Consider the following 20,177-nt stretch of genomic DNA (forward strand, 5'->3'; position numbering starts at 1 on the left):
CAATGTGAGCTGGTTGCTAAATGCCCAAATTGCAATCACGTGGTCACAGGGGTGGTGCAAGGCCAGAACTTCGAATTGTAAGTGCCATTCATTCAGTACAGTAGCAAATTTAAAGAGTTGCTGAATGACTACTTGGTAAGCAAGGCCTGCCAGTACTTCCTAGAGAGAAATACAGCCAATTGTAAGCTGGCTTGCCAGACACTCTTTATATTAGAAATTCCCGCTTGCATGTGCCTGATCGGAGAAAAAATTGTGTTTAGGATGTACTTCTGGCATACTGATCAAACTGCCCAGAATTGTTAGCAGGAAGTGTTATAATTGTTACACATTCAATGTCAAGATTTATAGAGGCTATCCCTTCTTTGGCATCAATTTGTCCATCTATAATAAAGAAGGAATACTGACCTCAGTGTATCAGGGTTAGTGGCTAGAATTGCAAATTGAAATCTTTAATGGGTTAGGATCCCATCTGAACAATGTACATCCCTGAATGTTAAGGTCTGTAAGGAGATCATCATCATAGCCAATTTCGTTGTATACATGATGTACAATGACAATAAAGGCTTTGAACATAGTCAGCATCCCATAACTATATGAAGATACCTTGAAAAGCTTTCCCTGTACTACTAGCAACTGAGCTTTGGAGTACTCTTCCCTGGGTTCAAGGAGTGTATGTGCAAACTGGGAGCAAACATTATTTTCTATTTGTAGCTTAGTGCTCATAGGCTAATTATATCTTTTGTCATTTAAGTGCCCCTTGGACAGCATTACTGTGATAATTAACGTGTCGTTTAAATTAAGTATTATTTATTCTACTTGGCGCTTGGTTATTTTATGGATGGAAATCTGGATAGATAGCAGACTATGGCTATCCTTGACTTACCACCACAATTGAGCTCAACATTTCCGTTGCTAAACGAGACAGTTGTTAAGTACATTTTGCAGCATTTTACGATTTTTCTTGCCAAAGTTATTAAGTGAATCACTGCAGTTAACTTAGCAACATGGTTGTTAAGTGAATCTGGCTTTTCAATTGATTTGCCTGTCAGAAGGTCGCAAAAAGTGATCACATGACCCTAGGAAACTGCAACCATCATAAATATGAGCCAGGTGCCAGGTATCATCATCGTGGGGATGCTACAACCATCATAATTGTGAAAAACAGTCATAAGTCACTTTTTTTAGTGTCTTTGAAACTTTGAATGGTCACTAAATGAATGGTTAGAAGTCAAAGACTACCTATAAATACAGATTGATAAATAATAAAAATACATGTTTAAATGCATAACTTGCAGTACACAAAAAGCAGTGGTGAAAATGTGGGATTCTCCCCACTGAAGTAGGTTGGGAGAAGTACCATTGCTAAAGAACTCTCAGGTTGACAAGTTGGGACAATAATTTACATCTTCAATATGTTTCCCCCCCATTTCTGCAGTAACTTCAGGAGAAGGAAGTCCTTTCAGTGTTGAGTTAAAACTAACAATGGGTTTGAAAGCAGTTTGCCAATAACCAATACAGTTCCACCTAGCATAAGGCAATAACAATTTCAATGTAATCTCTCTCTCTCTCTCCCTATCTTTATCTGTCTCTGTCTTTCTTCCCCCTCTCTCCCCCTCCCTCTCCCTCTCTTTCTCTCTCCCTCGTTCCCGCTCTCTCCCTCTCTCCCTCCCTCTCCCTTCCTCTCTCACACTCTCTCCTTCTCTCCCCTCTCCCTCTCCCTCCCCCCTCCCTCTCCCTCTCCCTTCCTCTCTCACACTCTCTCCCTCTCTCTCAGCTGGAAATCAAAATACAGATAACAGATATAATTAGCATGCAAAATCTGAGTCAACTTGCAGCAGTAAACAGCCATCTGCATGACTGATGGGGGGGGGGCAATAATTCACACATACGTAGAGGTGTTTTAAACAGTTGGCATTGCGCCTATGCACCTAGGCAGAGACAAGTCACTTTCCTGTTTAAAACAGGTTTTCACGGTCAGGACAATTGACAGCAGTGAAAACTGTCAAGCATATCCCTGGCTGCAAACAATGCTATGTAAGTCTGCACTGGTCATATATACAGCAAGGAAACTTTTCCACACACATTTCCATCTGGTTTTCAGATCAGACTTGAGCAGTGGTGGGATTCAGCCAATTTGCACCACTTCAGGAGAACCGGTTTGGTGAACTGGTTGTTGGAAGAAATCATTAGGACAGAGAACCGGTTGTTAAATTATTTGAATCCCACCACTGGACTTGAGTACCCTAGACATTTTAAAGCAGGGGCATCCAATCTTCGCAACTTTTAAGACTTGTGGATTTCAACTCCCAGAATTCTGGGAGTTGAAGTCCACAGGTCTTAAAGTTGCCAAGGTTGGATACTCCTGCTCTAGAGGGATCTCTAGAGGGATTTCCTGATCCTGTCCCATGCATATCTAACTCCCCAACACACACCTTTCTTGGTTTATTTGTTCTTTAAGAATGTTATTTACATTAGTCATTATTTGCCAAACTTCTGTAATTAGCTTTTCAAGTATCATTCTTATAAATAATTTTGGTTTACATTACCAGAAGAATAGTTATGGTGACAGATTTCTTTATATAACTTCCCTGGGCCCATCAATGTTCAAACTGCAGATCGAGTTTTGTCACCTCCACGCTACCTTAGGTTGAATAACATGTTTCCATATTCATGGAAATACAAAGATTTCAGAAACAAACTTAGCTCATATGACTCTGACAAAATTAGGCAAATATTCAACTTTTGCAAAGGATTCTGTATTTACAGATCAATGGTTATTATCACATTCACATAAATTTTAGGAGAAAGCAGCAAAATACTTTAGGCATAGCTGCACTTTAAGTAGCAAAATAGTTGCTATCATTTAATAAGTTGCATTTGTTCAAGAAACCTTTTATGTGAATGATTCATACCATTTTAAGCAGTGGTGAAATCTAAAATTTGTTACTACCCGTTCTGTGGGCATGGCTTGGTGAGGGAGTAATGTGACTGGGTGGGCGTGGCCATTTTTTTTTTTTTTACTTTTAAAACCATTTTTTCTACAACCTCTTCCACGAAGAGGTTGTAAAAAAATGCTTTCAAAAGACTCTGACGATCCCAGCTGAGTTGCCTGATCAGCAGAGCCTTTTTTTCTTTTAAATGCCTCTGACAATCAGGCAACTCAGCTTGGATCGTCAGAGGCATTTAAAAGAAAAAATACCTCTGCCGATCAGGCAACTCAGCTTGGATCGTCAGAGGCATTTAAAAGAAAAAAAGGGGGGGGTTTCTTTTAAAAGCCTTTGATGATCCCAGCTGAGCCGCGCGACCATCAGAGGCTTTTTTTTTTTTACTTTTAAAAGCATTTTTTCGGCCAAAGAGGTTGTAGAAAAAATGCTTTTAAAAGTAAAAAAAAGCCTCTGATGATTGTGCGGCTCAGCTGGGCAATGGGGAGGGGGGGCAGGGATTTTTGCTACCGATTCTCCGAATCACCTGATTTCACCCCTGATTTTAAGACATTTCTATACAGCTAACATTTCCATTCATCTAACTTTCTAAAGCAGAGGTGTCCATCTTTGGCAACCTTAAGACCTATTTCAATGCCCCAAATTCCCCAGCTACCATGTGTTGGCTGAGGAATTCTAAGACTTGAAGTCCACAAGTCTTAAAATTGCCTAGGTTGGACAGGCCTGTTCTAAAGCATTTGAAGCCAAATAGTTGTTGCTTTCATATCCACCAGCTTAAAAGATTGAGAATATTGGGCTGTCCAATAGGAAAAAAACACAAGGAAAAATATTCAGTCATACCCCCACTCTGAACCTTTGTGTCCCAGATTAATCAATTTTTTTTACTCTCCATTTCCCATAACAGGAAATAACATTAAATGCTAATTGCACTCCTTCCATGGTGCTTTGATATGTGAGGGAAGGCTATTTGTAAATAGCCATCCACCTTGTCATCAATCATCAGTGAAACGATTGCATATTGGTGAAAAGGAAATAATGACAAAATCTACTGCTCCACAAAGCCATCACCACCTTGCCAAAAATTATTTGAGTTTCAGGTAAGTTTTAGCAGAAACAAAAAAAAAATTAAAAGATTTACAGTAGTTGTGTGGAGAGATCGAGAGCTGGTTAGGAGATCTGGTAATGAAATTTAATTATTCATCAGATAAATGATTATTATTTATAAGTAATTGCACGCTAAGATTATCAGACAGCTCCACTTGATCAATTAAAGCTATGCCCGAAGTCTTGTTGGTGAATTGATTTCACAATTATTGTTTATGCTTTCAAAATCCTTTTAAAAATACATTATTATTTATAGGTAAAGCACAATTATCAAGCGGAAGATAGGAAGGAGGTGGACAAATTTGCTTAGAAGACATTATTAAGGGTATTTAAAAGAAAAAAGAATGGTGAAAAGTTCTCAAATGGACTCTTCAAACCAAAACAATGGTTAATAAATTGATAAATATTGAATTAACAGGCAGCTCTTATATGGATTGAATGGTGAAAGATTAAGGATTTATAAAAATCTGGTAACCACAGAACCTACTACCATAGGATGCCAATAGTAGCTACCAATATAAAAAGGGATTAGACAACATCCAGTAATATTAATTAGAACAGTTTCATAATAATATCAAACTATGCTTGTCAATAGCAGCTACTGAAGAACACAAATAAAGAATACAGATATCACTACTATTCAGGTCCTGCATTCCTAAAGGCACCTAATTGGCAAAGATAGTAGACAGGATACATTTGTCATGTCCAGCACAAGGCTTACATTTTTGCATGAAAGCCAGGAGAGTGCAAATCTTTGTAACTGCCTTGCAACATAACTTTTAGAGAGGTCCCATTAACTTTTAGTCTTAGCTATTTCATAATGAGGCTTCTGTTTTGTTCTCAGGGACATTCTGTCCCAGATACCAGATACTCTGAGTAATTCTGTGCAGAACTGGAAAAGATAAACAGCCTTTTAATGGATTTTTATTAAGCAGTTTCTTGATTCAGTAATGATGCTATCTTCTTTTATTTTCATTTTTTTAAACTTCAGAAATACCCGTAACTCTGCCAACAGAAGTTATCGCTTCTTCTGTTTCTTAGTTCTGATGAAAGCTTCATGCAGGGGGGGTGGGGGATCTATTTTGATCTGTGATCAAGCTTGGGTTTCAACAACACTAGGGTAGGGTAGCATTATCTTTCCAAAAACGTAAAGCCAGGAAAAAAGCTGCTGCTCCTTCTGTTATCTTCTCAACTGTCTATTTTAGACTGTGAGAACTATTTAAACTGGGAATCTTAGTATTCTGCTTATGGAATATTATAAAATAGAACATATGCTACTTATGGTGTCTCTCTGTGTGTATATATAATTTCTCATGTCATTGATGCTGAATGGCTTTGCAGCTCTGCTTGATTTTATTTATATTAAGCCTGCTTACACATTAGACCTTCTAGATATCCTAAACTTTAGGACAAGATTCCCCAAACTCCTTGGGCTAGTGAGTACATTAGGCATGATGACTGCCGGCACTACAGGTCAATGTTCATAGCTCTTGCTTTACTCCTGTATGTCCGCCAGATTAATATTATTAGCATATTTATATTGTTATGAATGGGCATATTCAAAAAATGGTTGCTTGGCAGGTGCTGTCAATTACAAACACTCATTCACCAGAAGGCAAGTTCTGAGCTCCAATCTTCCCACATTTATTTTCTAAAAATGTTTTGAGGCTGTATGAGGGCACAGATTGGAATTCTATGTTTTGCTTGATTTTGTTTTAATTTGCATCAAGCAGACTCCCCCCCTTTTTTTAAAGGAAAAAAAGTTGAGTACCAAAAACATGGCAGGGGACACATTATGGCCCCAGGCATCATGCCGGAGAATCAAGATCTTACTGTATTTTGCACTAAATTTATTGCCAGTGTTTATCGCCTGGGCTATATTTATGTATTCAGTTTGTTTGTTTGTTTGTATTTGCCTGCCACAATTAAGAACCTCTTGGTGGGTTACCATCATAAGAATAAAACATAAAATGATATAATTACAGCTATATAACAATAAAAATTAAACCATAAAATACAAAATCAAAAAGCAATAATATTACATGAGTTCTTGAGGCTGAAGCAGTTTATACATTTCATTAGAAAGAATGTTATTTTCATTTCTCTCTGAAGATTATTTTAGTGCACATTTTCATTTTTTATTTGTATTAGATTTTTACATCACTCACTTTTCTAGATATAATTATTGCCATTTTTCCTGATGTATTTCATATAATAATATGAAAACTGTTTAATAGAATTGGGAATAAAACTGTTCCCTCCTTTTCTCCTTTGTATGAGTAAAAAACACATCATATTTTGGGTCACATTCCAATCTAGCATACTATCATGTGCTGTCAATTTAAATTTTCCAGTATTTCTAATATAGGTTTATTTTTCGTATGACATCTGGAGCAATATATATCCAGGGGTGAACTCACTATTAAGAATATATAATATTGAAGGACCCTTTCTACTTTTTTCTTTTATCATCAGGGTTTTTCAGCAGGCAAACCACATTTTTTGTGTACTAAAGGCAAAGATTGAAAGCACTAGGCCTGAACATCTCCCTCCTGCTCGATTAGCCAAAACGTTCCCAGGACTCTCCCCAAACTGTTGGAAGTGTGGGGAGATAGATACTTACTATCACGTATGGTGGACCTGCCCTAAGGTAATCGAATTTTGGAGATTTATACAGAGGTGGATATTAGAAATCACGGGATATAAATTACAATTGAAACCAGAATATTATCTATTAAATATTAGGCCAGATAAGATAGGCACAAATATATGGTGTCTTATTACATATATCACAACCGCAGCAAGAATATGTTTTGCTCAACATTGGAAGGGGAAAGACCTACTGGCTGAAGATTTGATTTTGGGAAAAATTATCGAATATGCGGAAGCTGACAGGTTAACAAAAATTCTGAGAGATCAAAAGGATTCTGTATATTTTCAATGTTGGGACCAATGGTATATCTGGTTGAATAATAGAATAAAAAAAGGATAAGGTTAGTGTAGATTTTATTTTTTTATTTGTATATCTTGACTGAAGTTAATATACTGTGTAAAGCTCCGTCGCGATCTGTGTGTGAATAAATATTTTGTTGTAAAGAAATAAATAAAAAATTTTAAAAAAAGAAAGCACTAGGCCTGAAGATAGCTTTTAGTTTCCACACCACCTTACTATTGGAGTGATAACTTGAGTCCCTAAGGATGCTTTTTTAATTCCAACTTTAAAATGGCATTCAAACTTAATGTTTAAATCCTCATTTGCTTAATATTCTCAATACTAATTCCAAAGAAACATACATTTTTTGACATATTGATGCACATATGAATTTCAGCCTAATTTTTACTTCAGTGCATTTAGGATTCTAAAGACCACATTCACAATTAATTTGTCAAACTATTTTATTTATTTGCTACCATATTTTATAATATTCAGCAACATTTATTCCCTAGACTTGGAACAAACCAGAATATCTGTTTGGTTTTTTAAATGGCCAACATCTCTATGTGAGATTAGTATTATCAATAGTTGTGCAGTGGAAAAATGATCTTGCTTATAAATGCACAGATATTTCTCTATGGCTTCACAATCCCTCAGGTATACTTATAGTATAAAAATTATGGATAAAAGAGACTTAGAGGTCTACAATTTGGAACAAACTTTGTGATTGGTTTTAGGCAAACATTTCTCCTAACTTTTCCTTGAGATGTCATAGAATGAACATGGACCTTTGGCATGAAAAGTACACAGACTGGCCAATGGCTATTCCCTTATGGTGAAAGTCCAGCCAAGTAGTTTACTACGCCTAAAAGCCTAGATTGACATAGGACATGGGGTCTTCTTGACAAAAACAGACTGCAAAAAGCACACTGCCCAGCAAAATTTCTATGGCATGTGATGTAGCAAAAACATTTAATTAGTAGATGACTATTTGCAAAGGCGTGAACATCTGATGTGATGAGACAAACTGGTATGACAACAGCAGGAATATTAAAGGAGGACAAAACATTAATAGAATTGCAATTGCTTCCATTCTAAATATGGCTATAGTTACATGACATTTTGATGAACTGTTAAAAATTCACAAATTAATATTCAAACATTTTGTTACCAAACTACAGTGATTTTTTGACAGTATATAGCATATGGAGTGATTTGCATTTTCAGTATACTGATATTACAGAAAATTGTCAAAAGGTTGGGGTAGGCTATCTGAATTCTCTGAAAATCACTGGCTCCCAGACTGTGGACCATGGGTATCTTGTAGGGCTATGTAGTTGATGCAAGAAATGCAGAAACATTGCTCAGAATGAGATGTTAGGGAAATAAATGTATGACTGAAACAGAAGAGAGATTTCAAGTAACATCACCAGACTATACTCTCTTAAACTCTGCATGTGTATACTGGCACTGATGACTTGTAGCACAGATTTAGTGTCAATGCAAAGAAGGCCACCATGAACAATATATGAGGTGGTCACTCAGTCATTAGCTCACCTAACTCCCTCCCTTGCCAAGTGTGATTAATAAGCCACTGTGCCCCACTCAGCCTGACTCTGCTCTTTGAGCAGCTGCTGCTGGCTCACTACCAGGCTGGCTGTTGGGCTACAAAGTTGTCAGTGTTTTTGCCGTCTTCTCTGTGTAGCAGGGTAATCATTATAAGGAACTAAGAATTCAGTCCTGGAGTCCTGCGACAAACAATTCCTTTGTTTCCTCTTCCTTTGCCTGAATTGGCTTCAATTTTAATAATTCTATTCCCAGATCTGACTTCCAAAGAATAAGCAGCTTAATAGAACTTTCATGTGACATTACAAAAAAACAACATACACAGAAAAACTCTTGGCTGATTTCTGGCTACATTTTTGTTTGCACTATCTGTCTGCTAAAGCTATAAACTACATTAAACTCATATATGTAAAACAGGTTTTCTATATTTTGGCACTGGGATTCTAATACAAAAAACAAGCTGAGTATGGAACCATTATCTATCTCATGATTTTCTGGGCTATCTTATTATGTTTAGATGTTCTTGGGAAGAATGAGCAAAAAACATGGGAAGTGTAGATCTAGAATACATAATCCAAGGCATCAATCAAGTCATGAAGATTATTTTTAAGTGCCCATCTAAAACAATCAGGAACCTTTATCAGGCAACAATGAGCCTGACTGGCGCAGCAGACTAATGCTACTGTTAAAGGTAGTATTTAGCTTCCAGCTGCCTGCAATTACTGCGAGTTCAATTCTCACCAGGCTCAAGGTTGACTCAGCCTTCCATCCTTTCTAAGGTAGGTAAAATGAGGACCCAGTTTGTGGGGGCAATAAGCTGACTTTGTATAAAATATACAAAAGTATGAAGGCTATTGCTTAACGCATTGTAAGCCGCCCTGAGTCTCCGGAGAAGGGCGGCATATAAATAAATAAATAAAAACAATGATACAGGAAGATGCTAGAGGTGTCTGATCATTTTAATTACAATAGCAAAGGCATCATGTCATGCTGTGGCAGGAGAAGGCAATGATAAAAATACTCCTTCACTGAAGAAACCATGCGGATATCAATGTAAAGTCATTGATAGCGTGGATGATGGGCCCCTCCAGTAGGTTAGTACTCAACAGTCTACTAAGTCTACTAAAGATGAGCTCAGGATTTTTGGGAGTAGTATTGATGTTTATGATGTGGTTATATTGAAGCCTTTGGGAAGTCTAATTACTTGTACTACCATATAAGAAAAGAAAATCCAAAACTGCAAAGAAAAAAATTATAATGGAGATTTGGAATATAAGAATTAGAAATGTGGGAAAATCCAAAGCAGTGAAAAGACTAAATGAATTGACTACTGTAAATCTGGCATCTTAGGCATCACTGAACTGAAATGGGTTTGATTGAATTTGACTGGACACTTTCAGTCAAAAGATCAGAAATTTATTACTCAAGACACACGCACACAGAAAACAAATGGCATTACTTTCATAGTAAGGAAGGCTACACCAAGGACAGTACTAGTGTACAATGTAATCAAAGCTAAATAATATCAGTTAAGCTTAATTGGCAATCAAATAATTTCAATACCAATGCTTATATATCAGAGTTTTCTAGGATATTAGGAATAATTTTTAAATTATTTCAAAAATGTATCTTGCTGAAATAGGTTGCCCATTTCTAATTTAAATATATATCCATAATCTAGCAGAGTCAAATAAGATGTACTTACTGGCACATTCACTTTCCTGAACATCTCAGCGCCTTTATGTGCATCCAATAAAGCTATATCCTGTGGAGTGGACACAATTACAGCCCCTAAAAAGAAAGAAACACCAGGAAAAATCAATATTGTTTTGTTTCATTCAGGTACTTCAATTCCTAGAAGAATCTTTAATAGGCTCAGAAAATAGATCTCTAATTAAAGATTAATGATGGTTATGCTTTAGAAACAGTGTTTCCATTCACATGTATCAGAGTAGCCAATTATGACTAATTTCCTTGATTCTTTCAGCCCTAAATGACATTTGCTTCAAGAATTCACCCAACTCCAAAAACAGTTTTTGTGGAAGAGGGTCTTTAGTTGCTTTTTAAAATTTACCTAATGAAAAAGAAGAAACATGTTTTAAAAAAACAGAAAATTTAGCAGTTTTTTAGATAGATCATTTTTAATAAGAAAAAGTATTTTAGAAATGGCTATTTTGTATTTATTTTGTTGAAATGCAATGAAAGTAATGTTTTACTTAAATATATTGCCTCATTTTGAAAATGATCACATGTATTAACTCAACATTTTGAGATACAATTTATCTCAATGATATGGGACTTTGGAGGGAAAATGAACATATAATCAAAATATTGTTCAGCAGTGGAAACAGAAACATATGATTCCAACTATTTAGTGTTTTGCAGAAGTCATTCATAAAGATGCATATAGATGAACTTTAATATTTCTATATGTGAGTGTCTGCAAATATCCTTTTTAAAATATTTGTTTCTTCTGTTTTTTTATTTATTTAGTGGATTAAAAAATACTTTACAGCAAAACATTTTATCCTGCCCAAACTCTATCTCCTATAGTGATTCTCTCAACATTTATGGGGTGGGGGGGTCAAATATAGAACAATCTCACTGAAGAGCAAGAATTAAACTCTTCTTCCCAAAACACTGGAGGAGGTATGAATATGAAAACATTTTGAGCTTTCAAATGAGCAGCTATGACTTGAGATATTGCTCTACCTAGAAATGTAACCCAAAACATTTTTTCAGCTTTATATCCTTGGTAAGCCGACTTCTTTTTCTAATTTTCTATTGCCATTTGTTTATCTTTTAACTTTGTATCTTTTTTTAAACCAATGAAGTTCTAAAAAAAAAAGCAACAAGAGGTGAAGGATTCATCTGCCTCAAAGTCATGCAGTGGTTTTTAAGCATAGATTATGGTGAGCAAAGGCAACATTTATGAAAGAGGAGCAACCTCACGGATTCCAAACAAAACCTTTGTCTCCAGCCATGTAATTCAAATGCACCCAGTTGCACTGCTTACACCACGTTGCAAAACTACCAACGATACCTGCAACTGGAATATTCTGTGAAATTGACAGCTGAATATCTCCTGTCCCTGGTGGCATGTCAATAATCAGATAATCCAGTTGGTGCCAGTCAACCTAGAAAAGGTATAAATAAATTGGGGGGGGGGAGAATCACCTTAAACATTGAGGTCAAACTTCCTGTAGTTTTTAACATCTTTGGAGATAACTTGTAAGTAAATTCTATTGCTTGGAATCAACATCACAAATTATTATTAAAATGAGCCAAATAGAAATGAGTAATAGTGCTGGAGCAAGAGAGAGAAAAGGACTACTACTTAGATGTCAATTAGACTGATCAATGATAAAATACCAGAGCGCAACAAACCCACATAGGGAGCATAAGGAAACTCTCCTTGTAATCTTAGTGCTTCTGTTAACCGTGGCAGCTGATTCACTCTATTCCTTACAATTCCAGTGGGTCTGTCAAGGTTCCAACTGACGAATCCAACCAAGCACTGTTGAGACAATCCAATCTCTTTATGAAAAACTTTATTGAGTACATCATTTTGGTACAGAATGAAAGCATGCAGTAAAGTTTTGTATAAAGAGATTGGATCGTTCAACAGTGCTTGCTTGGTTGGGTTTGTTAGTTAGAACCTTGACATTAAACCAGCTCTACCAAAATTAAAATCTACAAAGGAGTCTTGGGCTCCTGCAGCCTCTCCGGTCACCTCCAGAAGAGCTGTGAAAACCCAGTAGAAGATGTCCAGGATGAAACATAAAGGAGAGCAGACAGCCAAGCCTGGGACAGCCACGGTGAAAGAGACCCTGGCTGCTGCACAGGTGGATTTCAGCACCCAAACAGTGGTGACCTGGTCGAAGGGATGGCTGGAGGAATCTGAGCAGACAGCCGTGCTTGCTTTTTGTTGGGTTCGTCAGTCAAAACCTTGACAGGGTCATTTAGATTTAAACTTTTTCTTTAGTGTTTTTTTTTTTGCATTATGAAAGTAGGTCAGTTTAAGAATCTTTTTTTGTGAAATAATCAGTTAACATGTTTCTATTTATTTATTCAAGTTCATAGCTGTCATCTCAGACAAGTGGCTCTAGGCAATGTTATGGATGATCATTCACAACTTCTTGATATTAATCAATAATCAAGTCAGATTTTCAAATTATGTGCTCAAAAATAGAAAATAGCAGCCAGTTGCATCTAAGTTAAAATAAGCCTCAAACGCTGGCTTGGATGATGCAGGCAACAAACTACAGACTATATCTTTGCCTGTTATTGTAAAAGTCCTGCTGACAGAAAAGATTAGACCAGTTTGTATATGGCTTGGTCCCTAGTGAAACATTCTCAAAAAATCTGAATTACCATGCAATAAATGCAATAAATGCATGTCTCTAGTAAAATACAATGTCTTATTTAAGATACATGTAATACTCTAATGAAATGCCAATTCGGAAAACATAATCCTTGATATATTAAATCACAGGAATAACCAGCTTGTGATTCTAGAGCAGTGATTGTGAACCTTTTTGGCACCCAGTGCCCAAACTGGAATGCATTTGTGTGAGCGCGCGCACGCATGTCAGAGCCCCAGAAACTCAAAGACCAGGTGGTCTTTGGGTTTCTGGGGCTCCGGCACGCGCAAAGATGAGAAGAGCAGAAGAGCAGCTGGTGATGGCGCACGTGCCCACAGAGAGGGCTCTGCGTGCCAAAGGTTCACCATCATGGTTCTAGAGCACCATAAAACTTGAATATCAGGACTACCAAGAAACTTAGTGACTCACCAGCTGTTTGCACCATCACAAAATAGTTTAAATAAACTATTGGTAGGGCGTGTCATTTAATGGGGTAAACAATAATTGTTGCAATTTTTTTTAGTGAGGGGTTCTAAAAGAATTGAAATCAGCTGTTATTTTTGTAATTGCACAACGTTTAGCTTGGTATGGTAAATCCATGTCTGATCATATACTCCACAAGTCACTTGTAAGCCAAATGCTGTTAACTTTATCTTCTCAAAATGACACCTTGTGCTACAAATATTAAAGGTTTTTTCTGCATTTATCTTATCTAATTAAGCAAAAAATCCATGCAATCATAAACTAACATCATTATCTGAGTTACAAAAATGTTAAGTGAGTTTCATCAAGTCTTGTTCTGATTCGTTCTTCAACATCAGCTGCTGACTTGCTTCTTGGCCTCTGATATGTTTCTCATGTTTCTCATGTGTATACACTGTGCTTGCTGCCTCTGTGACCTGTTTCACACATCTCTCTACTGATTGGGCATGACAGGGCCATTGTGGTACTTGCACTGGTTCGTCAATGAACTTCTTTATTTCCGCTGCAGTCAGTTTGCATGTCAAAGGTGGTTCATATTCAGACCAGTCAATCAGCTCCAGCAGAGTGGGTGTTCTGACATCGATTAAAGGCATTTTTCTTGCATGTACAGAAAAATCTCCCAGCACATCATCATCTGCACCCCTCAAGTCAATGATCTTTTGCACACCAGCTGTCCTCTCTTGAATGTCATCTGAACACAAGAGTGTCTAGATTATCATTTCACTGAAAGTGCTGAGCACTGAATGGTTGGCAAAACAGCATCTACTACAGCCTTCTTTTGCAGTCTGACTTGCTGCAGCTGGAACAACACATGACGTGGGCCTTCAACCCAGGAATCTTTTACTTTGATGTTGAACCAGCAAGGGTAATACACACTAACAATGTATTCCACTATCATTCTTAAGTTTTGGAGAGTTTTGTCTTTAAAGCCATGATTTGAAACCCATATTTGAAAAAGCCTACTTGCAGTTGTCAACCAGCATGAATGGCTTACAGGTCCAATTTGCAGAAGAGCCAGAACTGTGAGAGGTCTTCCTGTCCCTATTGCCTATGTGATCATATATCTATACGTTTGATCAGTAGAGAGATATTTTACAACACTGTCACTCAGTGAAATGAGAGGCTCACCAATTTACCATTTACTCTGGTAAATAGGCTAGGGAAAGGGGATAGGGGATAGGGGATAGGGGATAGGGGATAGGGGATAGGATAGGATAGGATAGGATAGGATAGGATAGGATAGGATAGAATAGAATAGAATAGAATAGAATAGAATAGAATAGAATAGAATAGAATAGAATAGAATAGAATAGAATAGAATAGAATAGAATAGAATAGAATAGCAGAGTTGGAAGGGACCTTGTAGATCTTCTAGTCCAACCCCCTGCTTAGGCAGGAAACCCTACACCACTTCAGACAAATGGTTATCCAACATCATCTTAAAAACTTCCAGTGTTGGAGCATTCACAACTTCTAGAGGCAAGTTGTTCCACTGATTAATTGTTCTAACTGTCAGGAAATTTCTTCTTAGTTCTAAGTTGCTTTTATCCTTGATTAGTTTCCATCCATTGCTTCCCATTCAATTTTGTGATTAAGTGTCATAGGCAGAGGTGGGATTCACTTACCTTCCCTACTGGTTCGCAAATGTGAGCATGTGCACGTGCTTCGCTTGTCCACACCACCTTTGCACATCACACAGCCTTCTATATATTATAGAAGGTAACTATAGATTACATTGTTTTGTGCTATTAATATAGAGAATAAAGAAGATGATCTTGATGGCGATATGAAAGTTGGGTTACCAAAGCAATGAGAGGCAACGCATATCGTAAACAACAGGCAGATAATTTTAGGAAGAAGCTCAAAGAGAAACCTTCCTATTTAACAGGAATATAAAAAAGGAAGGTGGTACAGTACAATCAGACTTGCAAAACTGTGTTATTATAATCAATCACAGTAAAAGTAATTTTAACGGTCCTGTGATTTCTTGGTCCAGCCACCTAATGGGACTGATGTGAAATGCCTGAACTGAAGGTACTCTGGAGACCATGAGACAAATACTGCAACTTTTGAGGAACAGGGTGACTTGTAAGGCATCCTCATTGCTTTCCCCAAGTCTCATATTAAATTAAATGCTACCCTCAAGTTGAAGAAAACTTGAATGAATAAAATCCTTTATCTAAAAATAATTTCAGGAAAAAAGATTCAATATTGTATGTAAGACATATTCATAAGCAACATTCTACAAAACATGAAATGATTAGTCCTTATCCTCCTAACCTTTTCAGAAGTGTACCCATATATGTATGTCATGCTATTAAAATATTGCCTCAAGAATAAATTCTCTCAAATTAAGAAAACACTGCCGCCACAGGAATTATTCCTTGCAAATGAACAAGTGAGTGTGGTTATAAAATTACACCTGTAGTATCCACCATCTGCTAGTCAACATGCATATGTGGAAAACACTATAATATTTGCTTCTTTAATATATAGTGTTGTGAAACATTTCAGATGCTGGGAATGTGACTACATTTTACTTAAGTATATTATACGTATTTTCTTCTCTAGGAATAATTTTCCTGACATTTATTGATGGAGAAACATCATTCGTTGCCAGGCAGCTCTATATATAGTATTTTTCCTCTATTCAAACACATCACTAAAGTTTTTCTGTAAATTGTTCTAATCCATCAGGAAATTTATGTGGCATATGTAATTATTCATATAATATCAATTCCGGGCCCAACTGTGAATGAGGATATTACAAAGAAGCAATATTAGGACACAATTTTTTCAGAATCAATGCATAAGAATATAGTCTGCATTGTATTATTTAAAGAATAAATAAACCCTTTGCATACTGTTTTGATAATAATAATGTATTTTAAAATAGGATTTTTTTCTTAATTAACTAACATTTTCCTGGAGCGTTCCAATTAAATATGGACACCAAATCACCGTGAATGTTAGGCCAGAGTTTAGTACTAGAAACACTTCTAGAGAAGTCTATGATTTGTCTGCTTATTTCCTGTCCAGTTCAACCATGGAAGGATTAAAAGCATAAGCTTCTTCTTCAAAATAAATGCGTTTAATGAATTGATCGTTTGATAAATTTATTCTTGCCATCATCAGTATATATCCCAATAAATTGTGATACTTTTCATTTATACTCTCTGTTAATCATTAGTAATAAAAAATATTTCTGGTTTCAATTCAATTTCAAAATTCCCTAAACGTTTTGATGTTTCTTTCCAATACTTCTGACTTCTTTTGCATAAGCATCACATATGATAGAATGTTTTGTCTTTACTGTAATACTTTTTATATTTATTTGATAAACAATAATAAGAAAATAAATAATTTATCAGTCTTGGCAATTGTCAATAGTTATATACCATCTGTGGAACATTTTATACTAGCTTTTCCCTTAAAGTATAACTTGGAGCAAATTTTATTATTTTTTTCTTACAACTCCTTCATTGATCCACTCTGATTGCTTTGAAATTCGGCATCCATTGTATCTTGCAATGTTTGATTTGTTCTGTCTCAGTACTGTATTTTAGTAATAGCTTGTAAATATATAAGATTCTTAGTGCTGAACAATGATTATTATCTAGCCTGAAAAATACTAAAAGCAAACTGAACATTGTACAAATTGCAATTGCAGAAATGTAACAGTGCACAGCAGTTATGTGCATGATGTCTGTTCCAAACACTTAGCGAAATCAAAAGCGCAGCTCTCAAACTCTAACACTTACTTAAAACTGAGATCCAATTAAAATGTGCTGTCTATGACAAAGATTTACATATTACTGCTATGCCAACATCTTGGGAACAAAAGAGCAACATCTAATTCATTGCTACACATTTTTCTGCTGTTTGGGAAGAGTACAATTAAATTAAATCTCTGATGTCTTGAGAAAATCTATATTACCCAATTTGGTTGCCATGCTTGATAATGTTCTGTGATACTCGATTATAAGAAAGGTTTATATTTCAAAACAATGTAAAGAACACATTGTACATTGAAGTTTTATTTCATTTGGGGAACTATAAACCTCTTTTACTATTGGTTGCAATAAAATGCATTAAATATATTATGTCTGACTGACTTAATTTTTTTTTACATCTTTATTTTTCAAATGCATGTCTCAATGTCTTGAAGCCTTTTAAACTCAATGTATTATATCATGAACCAAGATTAAGGAAGCAATTTAAGATATTTAGGAAAAGAGGAGTAGGAACCATTTCCTCCAAATCAAATAGACGGACAGGAGGTTAACATCCACAAAAATGTTTAGAATAAAACAATGAAAACAGCTCTAATCCTAATCTGATCCATGACAAAAGGTGGGGAGAGATTTAGAATCAAACTGAAACAAAATGATTTATTTAAACTAATGCCTAGGATGTCTGAATAAATACTCATTACACAATACCATACTCTGATCAGAAAATTAATAAACAAATCATTGGTAACAAACTATTGCTACAAGTAATATTTATAACTCTTTAAAAGTAGTGTAGTGAATGGTATCAATTGTCTGGTAATAAAACCTAATGCTATAACAGATTTTATCTTCTTTCTTGGATCTTCAGGCAAGCTGATAAAGGTACCCAAATTGTCCTGAGATACTATTTAAAAAATCCTAGTTTATACACAAAAGAGGAAAAAAGCCTGATTAGAGGGAAAGTCCTCATTAAAGCTTTCTGCAATCACTATGGGAAAATCATTAATGGCCCTTATGTCAAGGGACTATATTTCTTTTTGCTTCTAAATGTGTAGAGTAAAACTATTTTTTAGTTGCTAGGTAACAACAGACTCAGTATATATCATTATCAAATGCGCGAGAAGAAACTGCCATCTGCTTCCCAATTGGGAATCCCATTGACTAAAGTAATATTGCAGTTCCTCAAACATCATCCCACGTCTCTTCCTATAATCAATTAATCCTTGGTCTCCTTAGAAAAGTAAGCGCTAACATTAGCACCCAAATCTACATTTTGATTCTGACTTCAGAATACTGCCATATGTAATCAGGTCCACTCCAACCCTGTCAAGTATATTAAAAACATTTATAATTGGAATCAAATGTTCTGTTTTCACTGCTTGAAGTTCTTCCATTAGTGAAACCTTTTTCCAATTTGGTGCCCTTCAGAATTACCCAGCCAGCATAACTATTGCTGCGGTTTAGGATTACTGGGGAATTGACATCTATGTATGTAGGCAATGATTAGTGAGAGTTTCAAACAGCACAATATTTGATTTAGTGTGATTTATAAATTGATAACAAGTTGTGGGCCAAGATTCAGCTACTGGAAAGCTACCATACATGTATTGAGGCTAGCACATGCCACAGTTGCTCTTGGGGTTTAGACGCTAATTGTCATTTGTGCAAAACAGAAAAGAAGATTCTGTTGGGAGAAAACTCAAAAAAGTTTATTTTGAAGAGCTACAGCAGAATACAGAAGATAGCAAGTACGCTTTGTTTATGGGTTTGTCCTCTTTTACTGTTACACAGCACTTCATTAAGAGACATAAAAATTTATGTTTAAAAAATTTTATTGCCTATTTTTGTCAAGCTGGAACCAATTATCCTATTTTCCATTGAAATATCACTTTAAATAATGTGAATTTGAATAATGCAACCATTTCATAGGTTTCATTAACCCCATTAATTGGGACCTACTTATACCGTATTTTCTGGCGTATAAGACGACTGGGCATATAAGACGACCCCCGAATTTTCCTGTTAAAATATAGGGTTTGGGTTATACTCGCCGTATAAGACTACCCCTCTTCCAACGCACACCAAATAAAAATTAAAAAACATCAACTGGCTCACCCACAATGTAAAAGCAGCTATGCTAGACCCAAAATGGCCCCTGCAACAAGCAGGAACCTCACACAGCCACAAAAAGCCCAAAAAAACAACTTTCACACTTTACACCCACATAACACAACACAACTGGCTCACCCACAATGTAAAAGCAGCTGTGCTAGACCCAAAATGGCCCCTGCAACAAGCAGGAACCTCACACAGCCACAAAAAGCCCAAAAACCCAACTTTCACACTTTACACACACAAAATTCCACATACAGCTTTGTGAGATTTTGTGTGTTTGTGTAGTTAGAGTGAAACACTACAAAAACACATTAAATCTCAGAAAGGTGCACAAATATTATTTTATTTTATTTTATTTTTATTTTTATATGAAAGCTAAATTTAAAACTTCCTAAACTTTAAATGGCTAGGTCTAAAAAAGAACAACTAAAAATAACCCCAATTAACTATTAACCTTACCCAATAGAACAGGGGTCTCCAACCTTGGCAACTTTAAGACTTGTAGACTTCAACTCCCAGAATTCCTCAGCCAGTTTTGTTTTGCTGGCTGAGGAATTCTGGGAGTTGAAGTCTACAACTCCCTGCCTGCTTGATTGCAGGCAGGGAGTGGCTTGCTGATGGAATGGATTCAGGCAAGCGAAGCAAGGCAAGCGTTGCGACTAGCAGCTAAGGTAAGCAAGCTGGAGGGGGAAAACTTTTTTCCTTTTACATGGCTCTGGCGATCCCAGCTGAGTTGCCTGATTAGCAGATCGTCAGAGCTTGGATCGCCAGAGCCATGTGAAAGGAAAAAAGTTTTTTCCTTTTACATGGCTCTGGCGATCCCAGCTGAGTTGCCTGATTAGCAGATCGTCAGAGCTTGGATCACCAGAGCCATTTAAGGCTCGTTAGAGCCTTTCGGGCTGGTCTGCCTGGTTACAGGAGAACGACACCCGGC

The 20,177-nt window shown here is 36.4% G+C and overlaps 1 protein-coding gene and 1 long non-coding RNA gene across 5 annotated transcripts in view; one reads left to right on the plus strand and one right to left on the minus strand.

The window, feature by feature from the left end:
• Window positions 1-20,177, minus strand: part of NUBPL (NUBP iron-sulfur cluster assembly factor, mitochondrial) — a 62,918-nt gene that overhangs the window by 13,083 nt on the left and 29,658 nt on the right. For both annotated transcript variants that reach the window (XM_034417981.3, XM_087874951.1), the window contains 2 exons: window positions 11,591-11,684; window positions 10,253-10,338 (listed from right to left, as the gene is read on the minus strand). In XM_034417981.3, coding sequence (XP_034273872.2) covers window positions 10,253-10,338; window positions 11,591-11,684 — 180 coding nt within the window. The remainder of the gene's footprint in view (window positions 1-10,252; window positions 10,339-11,590; window positions 11,685-20,177) is intronic.
• LOC117665761 (uncharacterized) overlaps window positions 1-20,177 on the plus strand; it is a 28,263-nt gene that overhangs the window by 313 nt on the left and 7,773 nt on the right. The window contains exons 2-3 of one of the 3 annotated variants that reach the window (XR_004591466.2): window positions 3,847-4,039; window positions 6,522-6,696. The exons of 1 other annotated variant lie outside the window; for it this stretch is intronic. This is a non-coding gene — a long non-coding RNA (uncharacterized LOC117665761). The remainder of the gene's footprint in view (window positions 1-3,846; window positions 4,040-6,521; window positions 6,697-20,177) is intronic. One more of the 3 variants, XR_009621399.1, reaches the window with a different exon arrangement.

This window comes from Pantherophis guttatus, chromosome 1 (assembly GCF_059756535.1).
Source record: "Pantherophis guttatus breed Tessera chromosome 1, ASM5975653v1, whole genome shotgun sequence".
Taxonomy (NCBI): domain Eukaryota; kingdom Metazoa; phylum Chordata; class Lepidosauria; order Squamata; family Colubridae; genus Pantherophis; species Pantherophis guttatus.